General features: G+C 41.2%; 1 protein-coding gene across 1 annotated transcript in view; it reads left to right on the forward strand.

Annotated features, from left to right (window-relative positions):
* The first annotated feature begins 1231 nt into the window (after positions 1 to 1231).
* SLC48A1 (solute carrier family 48 member 1) overlaps positions 1232 to 15784 on the forward strand; it is a 28820-nt gene continuing 14267 nt past the window's right edge. The window contains exon 1 of the mRNA XM_042448022.1: positions 1232 to 1486. Within this exon, the coding sequence (XP_042303956.1) occupies positions 1348 to 1486 (139 nt within the window). The 5' untranslated portion in view covers positions 1232 to 1347. The remainder of the gene's footprint in view (positions 1487 to 15784) is intronic.

Below are 15784 nucleotides of genomic sequence, written 5' to 3' on the forward strand. Positions count from 1 at the left end.
AAAAAACTCACAGTAGTTTGACTTCAAGGTATACTGAATAACAATGCATTTTGTTGTTGTTCTTGTAGTTGTTGCTGCTGCTGTGCGCAGTCAAGTCATTTCAACTTATGAGGGCCTTAAGACAAACCTATCATGGGGTTTTTCTGGCAAGAGGAAGAAACTGTCTACACTGTAGAAATGATGCAGTTTGACACTACTTTTATTTTCATTTATTATTGTTCATCGTCATCACCATCATCACAACCCCACAATGTCAAAGGGTCTATAATCTCGCATCATGTTTACAGGGACAGTGGCCAGCGTGCTTTGAGCATTAAACTATGGGCAAGTCACGTTCCCATAGGAAGGCAATGACAAACCACTTCTGAAGAAACCTTGCCAAAAACCACTCCCATCTTCACATAGGCTCTCACAGTGGTTTGCGTGTTAGACTATGGCTGTGGAGACCAGGGTTCAAATCCTGGATTGGCTATGTATACCCAGTGGGTGACCTTGAGTGAGCCACGCTCTCTCAGCCTCAGAGGATGGCAAGGGCAAATCCATTCTGTGGCCATAAGTCAGAAGCCAAGCCCTTGGGCACACCACCCTCTCTCAGCCTCAGGTGAAGGCAAGATTGGCATGTAGTGGTCCTCAACCTTTGGGCCTCTAGATTTTTTGGAGACTTCAACTCCCAAGAATTCCTGAACAATGCGCAGACTGGACTGGGGACTTCTGGGAATGCAAGTTCAAAACATCCGGAGGCCCAAAGGTTTAGATATTTTAATCTAAATGTTTAAATATTAATGTTTATATACTTGATGGGGTGTCATATTGAGGAGGGAGCAAGCTTGTTTTCTGCTGCTCCAGAGAACAGGACCCGGATCCAATGGACGCCAGTTCCAGGAAAAGAGATTCCAGCTCAACATTAGGAGGATCTTCCTGACAGTAAGGGCTGTTGGACAGTGGAACACACTCTAGTGGAGTCTCCTTCCTTGGAAGTCTTTAAGCAGAGGCTGGAGGCCATCTGTCAATGAGGATGCTTTGATTGAGAGTTCCTGCATGGCAGAATGGGGTTGGACTGGATGGCCCTTGGGGTCTCTTCCAACTCTAGCATTCTAGGTGGAGAACCCCTGCAAGAAACCTTGCCCGGCAAAAAAAACCCCAGGATAGGTTCCCGGAGAGGGAAAGGCAGGGGCAGAGCAACCACCGGCCCCACCTCCACCCCCTCAATTGTGACGTCATGGGCCTTGTTGCAAGGGGGCAGGCGCTGAGTCCCCCGAGCCGCGGAGCGTCGCTGCAAAGGCTGCCCAGGAGGACAGACAACCAGTGAACGAGGCTTCTGTCTGGGGGACCTGGGCTGCTGCTGCGATGGCGGTGGGCAAGAGGCTGGCCCTCCGCTTGGCCTACGCGGCGGCGGGGACCCTGTCGGGCCTCTCGGTCTTCCTCGCCTGGAACCTGGCCCCTGCCTTTAGGCAGCCTTGCACCGCCGCCGCCGGAGGACTCTCTGGTAAGAAGCAGAAGAAGCAGCAGAAGAAGACCCCTCTCCTTCTCTCCCTCGCTCTCTCTTGCTCCCAGGGAAGGAGACACGCGTCTCTGCCACAGCACGTCTGAAGGCAACACCCGTGTCTGTCTTAGTACGTCTGAAACAGGGGGGGTGGAGCAAGGGGGCAGATGTCCTCATTGCCAAGGAGGACACAAGGTAGGAGATGGGAGGGTGTTTTTGGGACTGGAAGCTTTGGGTCCCAATTTTTTTCTGGGGGGGGGGGGGGAGAAGAAGAATACCAATTATTACTATTATTACTAGTACTGGCCCCAATTTTGGGGGAGAAGAGGTTATCCCTACCATTGTTATTATTAACATCACTGTTGTTTTTATATCACTTGTTACCCCCCTTGTCCCCCCAAATGGGGACCAATAATAGTAATAATAATAATAATAATAGTAATAATAATAGCAATAATGATCGATTGTGATGCTGCTGTGGATGATGATGATGATGTAGGTAGTGTAAATCCCTGCTGCTTAGTCACACTCAAAATGGAGGTTTTTTTTTAGTTCCTCCTGGGCAGAAGGTGGACCTGGAGGACCCGTCCGGTCAAAGGAGGACGTCCGGTCACTCTTGGTTGGAGGCGTATGGTTGTTGTTGTTGTGGGCCTCCAAGTCGTTTCAGACTTGTGGAGAGCCTATCATGGGTTTTCCTTGGCATGATTCGTTGAGGGCTTGCCATTGCTGCCTTCTGAAGCTGAGAGAGTGTGACTTGCCAAAGGCCACACAGTGGGCTTCCATGGCTGGCCAAGCAGGCGTTGGCACCAAGCAAGGATGGCCATCTGTCAATGGGGATGCTTTGATTGAGAGTTCCTGCATGTCAGAATGGGGTTGGACTGGATGGCCCTTGGGGTCTCTTCCAACTCTATGATTCTATGACTCCAGTGTCATAGTCCCAACGCTCAAACCATTACAACATATTGGCTTGCTAAAAAGATACTGTTACTTACTACTGTTTATTGATACTGTAGTTGTTGTATACCTCCCAAGTCATTTCCCACTTGTGGCAACCCTAAGGCGAAGTTATCATGAGGTTTTCCAGGCAGGTTTCTTCAGAGGGACTTCGCCATTGCCATCCTCTGAGGCTGAGAGAGTGTGACTCTGTCACCCAGTGGGCTCTCATGGCCGAGCTGGGATTCGAACCCGTCCATAGTCCAACAATGAAATCATTACACCATTTGGCTTACTTTCACCATATAGCAAAATACAATAACATCCAAAATTCACAAAGCAGCTATACCTTTATTTGACCAACCAAAATCCACAGAAAATACATGATGCAAGCTTTCAAAGCTCCACTGGCTTCTTCATCAGGCAAAGGTGTTTTTAAAAACCATTTGTTGTTGTTGTTGTTGTGTGCCTTCAAGTCATTGACAACTTAGGGCAACCCTAAGGCAAAGCTATCATGGGGTTTCCTTGGCAAGATTTGCTCAGGGGTTGCCTTTGCCGTCCTCTGAGGCTGAGAGAGTGTGACTTGCCCAAGGCTTTCACTTCCAACTTGAAGGCGAACCTGTCATAGGGTTTTCTTGTCAGTTTTCTTCAGAGCAGGTTTGCCATTGCCCTCCTCTGAGGCTGAGAGAGTGTGACTTGCCCAGGGTCACCCAGTGGGTTTACATGGCTGAGTCAGGATTCCAACCCTGGTCCCTAGAGTCATAGACAGACACTCAAACCACAAAAATCATACAGGAGGAAAATAGTATAAAATGACGATGTTAGTCACAGGCCTGCATTTTCTCAAGGTGTTATTGTTGTGTTGTTCTGGGTTGAGACAGCAGCTGCCTCCTCCTTGCTCATCCCTTTGTCTCCGGGCCCAAGAGACCAGTTGGTTACTCTGCCATAGGTGATGCACAGGAGCTTGTTCATGGGTGAAACATTTAAAATATATATTCTCAAGTACTGTATCATTTGACTTGGGAATATTTCCCTTGCTTTGGATCTGTACTCAACAGTCGTAAAGGCTGGTTGAGAGGAGGGTATGTTTCACCTCGCCTTATAAAAAGGGTTCATAAGGAGTTTTAATGCGGTGGTAGACTAAACTCCACAAAAGTAAGCCCTGCTGAGTTCAATGAAACTGACTCCCTAACAGTGGCGTCACTAGGGTTGATGTAACCTGTTGCGGTAAATTCATGGTATCACACACACACACATACCATTGACTTCCTCCATCCTGCACTGTACAGAACCCTTAGTCACGTTTTTCGTATTAATGTTACTCATAAATCGTAATTCCCATATATCTCTGAAAATTCAGTGTTTTAAAGGGACACAGGTTATAGGTTATTTCAGCCGAAAGGCAGATGTTTGAGGAGCATAGTGTCATCCCACTTAAGGGTGTCACCTAGTGTGGTCCGCACCCCCACACTGCTGTAGTGATGCCACTGTGTCCTAATATGTTTGTAGATCTGTATCTTTATGGACTCACACACACAGGCCCTGCATTTTCATCCTCTTGCTCTAAAGGAGCTACACCATAGCCTTGCAAGCAGGTACCCAAATATATGTTTCTAGCCCGCAGGATTTTGAAGAATAGTTATACAATAATGACAACAAGTATGCTGGTTTTAGGTAATCTGTGCTGTCAGACCATTTTATGATTATCTGGTATGTGTTTGTGTGCTGTGTGCCTTCAAGTCATTTCCGACTTACGGCAACCCTAAGGCGAATCTATCACAGGAATTCTTGGCAAGACTTGTTCAGAGGAGGTTTACCATTACCTTCTTCCTTAATTGGGAAATTCATTTCTCTGTATTTCCCTTCTGGAAGGGATTTTGAAGATGTCACAAGGGACCAGAATAGGCTTATTTACAATCTGGTCTCCATAGACTAGTTATTGTACATATTTCTTGTGTGTATCTTTCTATTCGCTTTAATGGACCAGGTTGTTACCAGCTACAGGCAAAGTCTCCCTTACCTGGAAATGTGAAATACTCCAAAATTCAAAATTGTCCACATGGGTGGCAGAGATAGTGATACCTTTGCTTTCTATTGGTTCTGTGTAGACAAACTTTGTTTCATGCACAAAATTATTTTAATTATTTTGTATAAAATTACCTTCAGGCTATGTGTATCAGGTGTATACGGAACATAAAATAATTTCATGTTTAGCTCAGATTTGTTTAAGAACAATTATGAACAAGTTTGGAAAGAGATAAAGAAAGACCTACAACAATGGAATAATTTAAATATCTCCTGGCTAGGCAGGATTTCGACAGTGCAAATGAATGTAACCCCTAAATTACTTTTTTTATTTCAAACGATACCAATAATCATTAATGCTAAACCATTTAAGATCTGGGAAAGGGATATAGCTAATTTCATCTGGAATAACAAGAAACCAAGGGTTAAAATGAAAGTACTACAAGATAAGAAAGAAAAAAGGAGGATTAGGCCTACCAAATTTTAGGATGTATTATAATGCATGTTGTTTAGACTGGGTCACGGGAGTGGAACAAATTAAAATCACAAATTCTAGACTGAAGGGTTTGACAATATTTATGGGTGGCAGCACACTTATCTTGACAAATAAAGTGAAACAAAATTTCAACAACCAATGGTAAGAAAATCCCTTTTCAGTATATGGACGAAATACAAGCCACATATTATGCAAAAAATTCCCAGATGGACATCATTAATGAGGCATTTTTAGAAGAGAAAAAAATGAAGGAATGGATGGATAACATATGATGATTTACTTAAGCAGAATCAGGAAAACATAGAGTAAAAACAATGGAAGAACTGATTGGAGAAGGGCTAAATTGTAACTGGTTCCTCTACAGCGATGGTGGAAGATATAATTAGACTCCAACACACATCAGATTGAAAAAGAAGGACACAGTTGGCAAAATTTTAATATGGGAGGAAACAGAATTCTAAATTATATAAATTTTATTAATCTAGAGATGGAAATGAAACAATTAAATTTTATGATAACCTGGGCACAAGAATATAGGAGACCAATATGTTGGTATGATTGGGAAAAAATTGGAATTAAAGAATAAGATATACCCTCTGTGCTGATATAAAAGAAAATATTTATAAAACTCAATATAGATGGTACCTGACACCAGAAAAGCTATGCAAAATTAATAAAAATGGTAAACCAGAATGCTGGAATTGTAAAGGAAAAAATGGAACTTTTAACACATGTGGTGGGAATGTAAAAAAGCGAAAGAATTTTGGAAAGAGATCCACACTGAAATAGAAAAAATCCTAAAATCACAAAAAGAAAGATATGATCTTATTCCTATTAGGGATATAACAGTACCAAGATAGAAAGGAATAGGGCAAAGGATATTTTACCTGGTGACTGGCCAGAAGAATGGTCTTGGCAAGAAAATGGAAATGTAAGAACACCGGGAAAGGAGGAATGGTATAACAGATATAGACATGGTAATATCAGATAAATTAACATATTTACTCAGAAATGGAAATGTTAATGAGGTAGATAAACAATGGAAGACCAGTACTGGATTATTTGATGGCACGAAAAGAAGAGATTAACTCGATATCAGATGCATAGTATGACCTTAGTATTGTTTGTTTTAAGAGATAAGATGTTAGATGAAATACTGATAATTGTCAAAAAAAAAAAAAGAAATTTATAGAAATTTATGGAATTATGTACAAATAGATATTAATTAAAAAGTAATAGGACTTATGTGAAGTATCATAGAAGTAAATAGATAGTAATTATATTTATATATGTATAAAGGGAGAATGGAAGTTTCCATAAACATGATTAAAGAGTCGTAAGAGGAGGTTAAAGGAAAGTCAATAAATAATGTAGTATAAATCTTTGCTCAAAGGAAGGGAAGGGATTTATGTTATTGTTGCTGTTAGGAGATGTTTGTGTTTAGTTTTGTTTTGTTGTCTTTTGTTTTTTGTTTTTGTCACGTTTGTTTTAATAACAGTTTTTTGATTTATGGACATGTTAAAGTTATTAGTGTGTTTTTGTATAGAGTGTTATTTTAATAATACAAATTATATTTAAAAAAAATAATTTTCATGTTTAGGTTGGGTTCCATCTCCAAGATCTCTCATTATGTAAATGCAGACATTCCAAAATCCAAACAAGTCCATAATCCAAAACACTTCTGCTCTCAAGCATTTCAGTCCGAGAGACTCAACCTGTACTACACTTGTTTTATTATTATTCGCAGCACAAGTTCTCTGGTAGTTTACAAACAACACAACACTGTAGTGTAGTACAGGCATAGTAACTATTAGAACTAAGAATATCCTTTAAAAAACAGATTTTTTTTTTTAATGGGAAGGTCTGGGATAAAATGTATTTAACCTGGGGTGCAGGAATGTCTTTAACCTAGTACCATCCTTGGCACTAGGCATTCTGTCTGTCAAAAATTGGGGGGGGGGGGTGGCCCCTCAAGTTTTTGTGGGTTTTTTTCGGCTATGTGCCATGTTCTAGAGGTTTATTCTACAAAACCCACAAAAAACTATGGATGCCGCCATGTAAAGCCTTCGCCCCTCAAGTGTTTTTGGGACTGCACCTTCTATTATCCTTACCATTGAGCAAACTGGCAGGGTTTCTGGGAGTAAAGTTAAAAAATTCTAGGGAGCCTTCCCTGCCTCTGTTTCATAACTGTGATGCCACCCCCCAAAAGACCTTCTGCCAGTGTTTCCCCCCCAATTTTTCATCATTCTGACCAAAATATAAGGGGGATGAGTGTTGTCTTCCTTGATAGTTTAATAAGTTCATTAAATTAGGTAAGAAAATCCAGAAGATGTAATTGGAGTGTAGAGTATTTTTCAGTTCCAGACTATAACCCTGTTAGAAAATTATTAATTGACAAGCAGCATTTTAAAGTAAATTGCATAGTCACATAAATAATTGACAGTCAACTCTGCAGGATTGATAACTTGGCTTATTTAGGGAAAATGCAGTTGCAATTCAGTTACATATGGCTCTGCTTGTTGCCGAGCCAAACTGTTGCTGGCTTAGCTGATATATCTGACCCTTCCAGTCCCTAAGGCCCCTATAAAGATAATTTCCAGTGCTTGAATTGGGAGAACTTTCTGTCTGCCAAGCATATTCTGTACTGTGGGCTGTTGGTGTTTATGCCAGTGAGTGCATTTAGAGTACCTCCACAGTATGAACTATTTTTTTTTTCGTACGAAACTGGTTTCTGGTTCTGTGTCATGTTCTAAGATGGGGAATGTGTGACATTGGAAGATAGCTTGTACTTCAATTCCCATCAACCAGCCAACTTAACCAGGAGGCCCTACCTCCCCTATCCTAAAAGAGGGGGCGGAGAACAAACCAGATCATCCCATGTCACTGGGCGACTGGCAGTGCTCCGGTGTTTGGAGTCGAACAACTTCTTGAGTGCCACACTTTAACCATCCCTTCTGTAAAGGTTCACTGCTGCCAGGAAGTGGTCTCAGTTTTGCTGCTTAAGTTGCCAAGAGAACTGTCAAGGTTGCCATAAGTGGAAACAACTTGAAGGCACACAAACAGCACAACAAAGAGAAAATGCCAAGCTTGATACCATCTTCTAGTGCAGTTGCTTCTCAGGCAATCAGATGTGAAAAATCAGCAATTAATGTTTTTCTAGAGAGCCAGGGACCAGAATTAAAATTGTGACCTATGGGTATAATTGTTTTCTTTCTTCCTGGAAACTGCACAAGGATTGGCACAGGTCTAGGGACCACCACTTTGAGAAGCTGTGTTCTAGTGGACTGTCTGGCTATGCTTTTGTAAGTTTTGAAGCCGATGTGGGGAAGCTGAAAACTCGCTGGCCATTGTTGGCCTGCAGCTGCCTTTTCTCTATTGACATTTTAGGTAGGGTGAAGGGTGTTGAAGTACAATAACATCCGGAGGCAAACTGGATGTACAGTAAGTAGCATGTCTTTGTCCACTTTATCCGAGGAATCCCCAATCATGAAAACTGGAAATATAGCAGAGATGGGGAAGTGGTATCTTTTTATTAAAGTATTGTTTTACTGACTCACAGTGTGCTTTGCTGTTGTGTTCCTTCAAGTCATTTCCGACTTATGTAACCCTAAGGCGACCCTATCACAGAATTTTCTGGTGCAGCTGAGTTGGAAAAGCCAAGGGCTGTACTCCTCCAGACTTCAGACTAAAGCTCACATGACTGAATACTGCTCTGTGCCAAAAATACATTTATTATGCCTGCCTTTTCCTCTTTAAAGGAAAAAAATCAAGTATTTCTCAAAGGTTTTTCTATTTACGGTACTTTGTTCATTCACTTTAATCATCTCCTATGTTTACAGCTAGGTCTATTCCATTTTCATTCATCCCCCCTCCTTTTTTTTTTTTTTTTTTTTTTGGTCTCTGTCCCTTTTACTGGCTCTATCTACCAGGAGAACTCAAATTCAGGTGCCTCAGTTCATTTGTGTGTCCCAAGTAGATTACACCCTTTGAAGCAATAGGATTTACTAAATGTTGACTTGCCAACAATATATTGATTATCTGTGTGTTTATTGGTCTCAAGTAGGCTGTTGACTTATGTGCCCTCATGAATTTCATAGGTTTTTCTAAGACGAGGAACACTCAGAAGGTGTTTCTCATTGCTTTCTCCGAATACAGTCTACAACACCTGGTATTCCCTGGCATTACACCATTGAATACCAAGCAGGGCTGACCAGCTTAGTTCAGGTTCAGACTGATCTGATGCCCTCAGGGTATTAGGCCTTTATATTCATTCATAGTGAAATTAACCGTTGGATTTAGGCCACTGTAAATAGGATACAACAATAACAGCGACAAAAATATTAAAAAAAATTTCTTTACCGACTCTCCTCAAAGTTCAAGGCAGGAACCGCATAGATTAAAACACATAAAACATTTAAATACATATGTTAAAACACAAAACAAAAAATCAATCCAGCATAAAATTAAAAATTCCATTTAAAATACATAGTTAAAATCGACAGTGTTACTTGCATGTAGAAAACAAGATATAAGGGGAATAGATTTAATAACTTTATGCTTTTTTCCTAATACAACATACCAATTCTCTATCAGTAGGAAGAGATTTGTCAGGGCATGTGCCTTAATAGGTGCCTCACCTAAAGTCTGAACTAGTGTAGCTCAGACAGATAAGACCTAGGCTTAGATGCCATAAATACTTAGGATCTGTTCCTGTCTCTCCACCCACATGAACACCACAAAATATAAGTATATCGAGGAGGAGGATGTGTGCACAGCTTAATTTCTTGTCATTGATTCTGACCAAAATGTGGGATGGGAAGATTGTCCTGGTTCACAGAGAATGATAAAGCTAGTTGTGGTTTGTTGAATGGTGGCTTAGAATACAATACAGACCTGTGGCCACAGATAAACCATGGCTTGTTAAGCCAATCATAAACCACAATTAGAAGTCATGTGGTTTTTTTCTTGTTGCTTGTAAAATCTGGCTTGTTTAAACCATTTCTGGACCTGCAACCCTGGTTTGTTTCTGCCTTGTTTTCCCCACCTGCCCACCTCAAAATGGATCTGACAATATGGGTGGAAGGAAATGGACCAGAAATTAGGAAAACTTGTTTTGATTTGTTTACATGTTGAGTCTCACTTATTCAGAATTCTGAAATCCAGAATGTTTCAAAAACTAAAACTTTTTCAGGGTGCCTGAAATAGTGACACCTTTTGCTTTCTAATGGTTGAATATACGCAAACTTTGTTTCATGCACAAAATTATTAAAAATACTGTATTGTATAAAATTACTTTTAGACCATGTAGTATCTTTGAAACTAACTGAAAGAAAGAGGTTGGTAGCATGAGCTTTCATAGACTTAAGCCTCCTTCCTCAGATGCATGTTTGGAATGGAGAATCCAGAGGCAGAACTATATACTGTAAATTATTTGTGTGTGAGAATGTTGATTCAAGTAAAACCGTATGGGCATGGAGAAGACAAGTTCAGTTTTAGTGATGGTCATTGGTGACAAAGACAGGAGGAAGACTGTTGATTAAAGCCAAGGAGAATAGATAACCGTATGAATGAGTATTGGAATGTAGTGTTGGAAACAGAGATTTACCTTCTGGTGCAGGGACCGGCCTTTTTGTTCAGTGTAGAGTGCTGGAGGGCATTGTTGACATAGTATGGCATAAATCACATTGGAGAAAATGCATGTGAAAGTCTCTCTAATATTGTGGATGATGACATTAGGGCCTGTGATGATGTTTCCTGAATAGATGTGTGGGTAGAATTAGCATCTGGTTTGTGGCAAGGCTTTGTAGTGGTGTTCACACAAACATGCATCTGAGGAGGTAAACTCAAGTCTACAAAAGCTCATGCTACCCACTTCTTTATTTCAGTTAGTCTCAAAAGTGCTATACTAACTTTTCCATACTAACATGACCATGTCTTTGAATTTCAGGCTATGTGTATAAGATATATACAAAACATAAATTAATTTTGTGTTTAGACTTGGGTCCTATCTTCAAGATATCTCATTATTTACATATATGTACATACAGCTGTTAAAAAAATTTAAAATCAAAATCCCAAACACTTCTGGTCCCAAGCATTTTGAATAAGAGATAAGAGAGACCAATCTGTATCTGCAAAATAGTTCCTGGCTAAAGCAACAATCCAAAATTAACAAAAACCATGGCTAGCGTGACAGCTACGTGTAGAGTTCATATTTATACACAAGATCCTACATTAATATAGGGTAGCTTAGTATCCATTGGTTACACAATCCCTATTCTCAATACTGATGTAGTAAAACCTATGTGGATCAATGGTCAATGTGCATGGCTCACAAGCCATTGTTAAATTGTAGTCTGTTATGCACACAAGCAATGTGCAGTCACATGCTACTCTGTGTACTTAAATGCACTATTGCATGTGCAGTGCTCCCATGTGCACAATTCCACTTACCCTACCATCAATTAGATACAAGCATTGTATGTGTGTGTCCAAAAAAAATCACTGCATGTAGAGAGTAGTTTAAACCCACATATGCTACTAACAGGGTGCCAGCTTCTCTGTGTTATACTGTGCATGGTAGCATAAGGACATTTGGTTCGTGTTTCATTACTTTATTTGGTTTCAAGCTAGGCAAATTAGCTGGCCCATCACCTTCTGCACCTCCTTCCAGTTCTGTTTAATTGTTTGGTGAATAACCTAGCTGCTAAATTTGTTAGAGGGGTGAGGGTTATGGAGGGAACTCTAGCTCAGTGCTGAAATGCATGGGTTAGATACGATTGCATGTCCAACGTTCAATCTATTGGGTTTTTTGGAGGGGAGTGTTAGAGCAGGTGATGTTTGGGAAGGATTTGGTACCTAGAGATGGAAAATACCTCTGACATAAAACCACTGGCCATCCATAGTTGACAAACTACAGAACAAGTCTGTGTCCTGACATTTGGATTGCGTTTTAAAAAGAGGTTCCATTGCATTCTCCCACCCCATGATTTTCCTCCCCTCCCTACAACTATGATTGATTATTCTTCATCTGCTGAGCAAGTGTAGTCCACCTTGGTTCCCTTCTGCAGACCATTAGGTTTTCCCTGAGCTGGTTCTTGTGTGGATTTTTCTGTCTTTGGCCAATACAAAACAGACACTCAAAGAATGACTTTGTTGTGGGCCAATGGTTTGAATTAGTAGAGGATGGTTTACTGTGGTTATTACTTTAATCATTTGTAGGTACATTTCTTTTCTTTTATTGGACAAGTTGGCTTGTTGGATGTAAAACAGTATTAAGAATGCCCATGGGCATGCTTTACTTGAATCATTTTAACGCTCCAACAGTTGCAGCTCTTAGAGCATCTTTCTTAAAATCAGCAAAGGCAGGTTCCACATGACCCTTAAGATACTGTTAAGCTGCAATTCCCAGCATCCCTAATCAGTATCTCTAGCCTAACTGAAGAATGCTGAGTGTTGCAATCTAGTGTCATCTGGAGGGATGCATAATTTCTACCATTGACCTAGTAGTAGTAGCAGTAGCAGTAATAGTTAACTGCCCTTGAGTTGACCCCAACTCATGGAGACTCTGTTGATGAGACATCTCCAAGATCCCCCTCCTCCTCCACTGCTTTGGATAGGTCCTGCAAATTTACGCCTGTTATCTCCCTGCTTGATTCTAGCCATATTGCATGTTTTCTTCCTCTCTTTCTACCTTCCACCTTTCCTAGCATCATTGTCTTTTCTAATCTCACGATAAATCCAAAGTACGAAAGTCTCAGTGTCATCATCTTGGCTTCCAGGGAGAGTTCAGGCTTTATCTGTTCAAAGTTCCATTTGTTTGTCTTTTTGACTGTCCATGGTGTCCTCAGCACCGCATTTCAGATGAATTGATTTCCTTCCTATCTGCTTTCTTCACTGCCTAGTCCTCATGTCCACACATGATGATGTAACATACAATGGTTTGTAATAATGCTTAATAATAATAATAATACATGTCACCTTTTTCTCGGTTTCCTAGTTTGGAACTCAAGGTGGCTTACAAACTGTTAAAACAAACATTGGCCTGGTACAGACAGGCAGAAAGCACCGTCCTCGGGCCAAAACTAGGGTTCAGGAGTGCGCAGTGACCGCATGCTCCTGAATCCTAGTGCACAGTGGCGGTGCCATCATGGTGGCCTCCTGTCCACAGGGGAGCCGCCATGATGATACAAACACGGCGCAGTGTCCTCATGTTGGGGTGCTGCACCTGCATCATCAACGAGCCACAGTGCGCCAATGGCACACTAATGGTGGTGGATGTGCGCGCCAAAAAGAACCCATCTTTAGCAGGTTATTTTGGTGCAGAGGGCACCACATGGTTTGGTTGCTGCGGGCTCCCTCAGGAGCAAAAACAAGCAGCTTCAGTCCGCACTTCTTCGGTGGTCTGTCGAGCCCCATTGTTAAAAATTGTCAGTATGCAAAAGTTGGAATAATAAAAATGAGTAGCCACCTCAACAGATAAATCCAGCACATTATACAAGGCCTGTCTGCCTTGAAAAATCAGTTCTCAAAGGCTTGCCAGAATTAAAACGGGTTTTACCTGCTTGTGGAAAGATAGTAAGGAGGGTGAGCCAGCCTAACCTCTTGGAGAGGGAGTTCCAGAACTCAGGAACAGCCACTGGGAATGCCCTTTCCTGTGTTCCTGCCAAATGAACCTGCGTAGATGGTGGGATGGAGAATAGGGCCTCCCTAGAAGATCATAAAAACACACTGAATATGTTTCTTCTTGTAGTTCCTGTGAGGATGGGGAGGGGGGGCAGTTCAAACTGGTGAAGCAGCTACAGGTGGGGAGGATGATGGTGGCATTTGGGTTCTTGTGGCCTCTTCTCTGTGAGACTAGCGTTCCTTTTAAAATGCAGGGGCAGGCAACTACACAAACACATATAGAGGCAGGAGTGATATGGCTCTCTAAATGATATTGGATTGCAACTCCCAGCAGCCTCGGCCAGCATTAGCCAATGGTGAAGGATGATGAGACTAACAGCCCAACATTTGGAAGAGACTACATTCTCCACAACTAGTCAAAGGGACATCAAAAGCCATAGTGGATATTTTTAGCGGAGGCTGTGAACATATTTACAGGAAGGCCCATCTTTCTTCCAGAATGGAAAGCAGAGAGATGGAGGTGGGATTTGCCTATGATATGAGAATTGGTGTTTAGACACACTTATCTCTTTATTCAGTTGTGACTCCCTCACAGTTTTCAATTAAGTGCCCCACATTAGTAGCCAGTAGGACAGAAGTGCAGTCCAAGAGCAAATTTTCACAATCATGACACTTAAGAGGATTTTTTTGCTATATATAAGCCAGGCAGGTAGTACAGTTGATTGGATGAAGCAAGGCTTTGGATTAAATCTTTTCCTAGGGACTGTGTTTCTGAACAAGTGAAACAAAAGTGTGGTTTAGGGGATGAAGGACAGGAAGTGAGTGATTGTGCTGTGGCAAAGATGGGTTGAACCCCCTTCAAAGAAGTGGCCTAGTTGAGCAGTACTACACACTGAGGGAATTTATTTTGCATTAAAGAACAATATCAGGAAGATCAAATACAGAATACTGTAGTCTGTTTCATCTAGTTCATAATTCCCAAACTTTGGTCCTCCAGGTGTTTTGGACTTCAGCTCCCACAAACCCCAGCCAGCTTGGCCAGCACTCAGGAATTCTGGGAGATGAAGTCCAAAACATCTGGAGGACCAAAATTTGGGAACCACTGATAGCCCAATATTTTCCGCTCCAACTGACAGTGGTTCTCTTAAGGGCTAGTCTACATGATTAAGATACTCCTCATTCCAGTTGAATAGAATGTGACCCAGCCATATGATTCATAGGAGTCTGGACTTTTTTGTGGAATATGTATGTAAGACACTTCTTAAACTTAGCAGAAGAAGGCTTTATGGTTTTACTGGCACACCATGGAAATTCACAGAAATCACATTATAGCAGGGGTAGGCAACCTTTTTGAGCCGGGGGCCGGGTTGCTGTCCCTCAGACAACTGGGGGGGCCGAAGCCAATAAACAAATAAATAAAAAAATTAAATAATATAGGACAACATTTTCAAATGTAGGACACATTTTTAAAAAATGGAGGACATGCGAAAAAAATTGATGATTTTTAAAAAATGTTAATATAAATGCATGTTTCTTAGGCATGATCAAAATGGAGGACATTTGGGCATTATTCCTAGACAGATGGCAGAAATGGACTTCCTTTTCTGGCCAACCCCCCCTCCCTCCATTCCAAACAGCACATTTGGGCATTGAACATGGCTTTACTTAAGATGGCCTCTTGCATATTTCAGAGGCTTATTGCATAACCAAACTCTTTGGTTTTAATTTTAATTTGTTATTGTTATATTGATATGTTGCTTGTGTGATTTTGTTTTTATACTCGTCAATGACCGAATAAATTTTATTACGATTTTAGTACGATTACGAAACTCTTTGGGTTTCACACTGAACATGGCTTCACATGGCTATGCATATTGAACATGTCAAGGTGGTTTCACAGTTCTTGCACCAAGTGTACTTGGTTTTTCTTCACTGTGCATGAGTTTGTAAAAATCACAGCAATTTACATTGGCCTTGCCTGAGAGGCATTCTGATATCAATATCACCATTAAAGAACCAAAAACACACAGAAAAGGCACTTTGGAAAGTCACACTCTTGGCTTCAGAAACAGTGTGTGCATGCCTCTCAAGCTGACTCATATCATCATCATCACCACCACCACCACCACACTATCACTGTCAAAACAAGGGAGACTTGTTAGCATTAAAAGCACCCAAAACACACTTTGGAAGGTGACACTCTCTCGGCTTCTGAAACAGTG

Source organism: Sceloporus undulatus, chromosome 2 (genome assembly GCF_019175285.1).
Source record: "Sceloporus undulatus isolate JIND9_A2432 ecotype Alabama chromosome 2, SceUnd_v1.1, whole genome shotgun sequence".
In the NCBI taxonomy this organism is placed as follows: Eukaryota; Metazoa; Chordata; class Lepidosauria; order Squamata; family Phrynosomatidae; genus Sceloporus; species Sceloporus undulatus.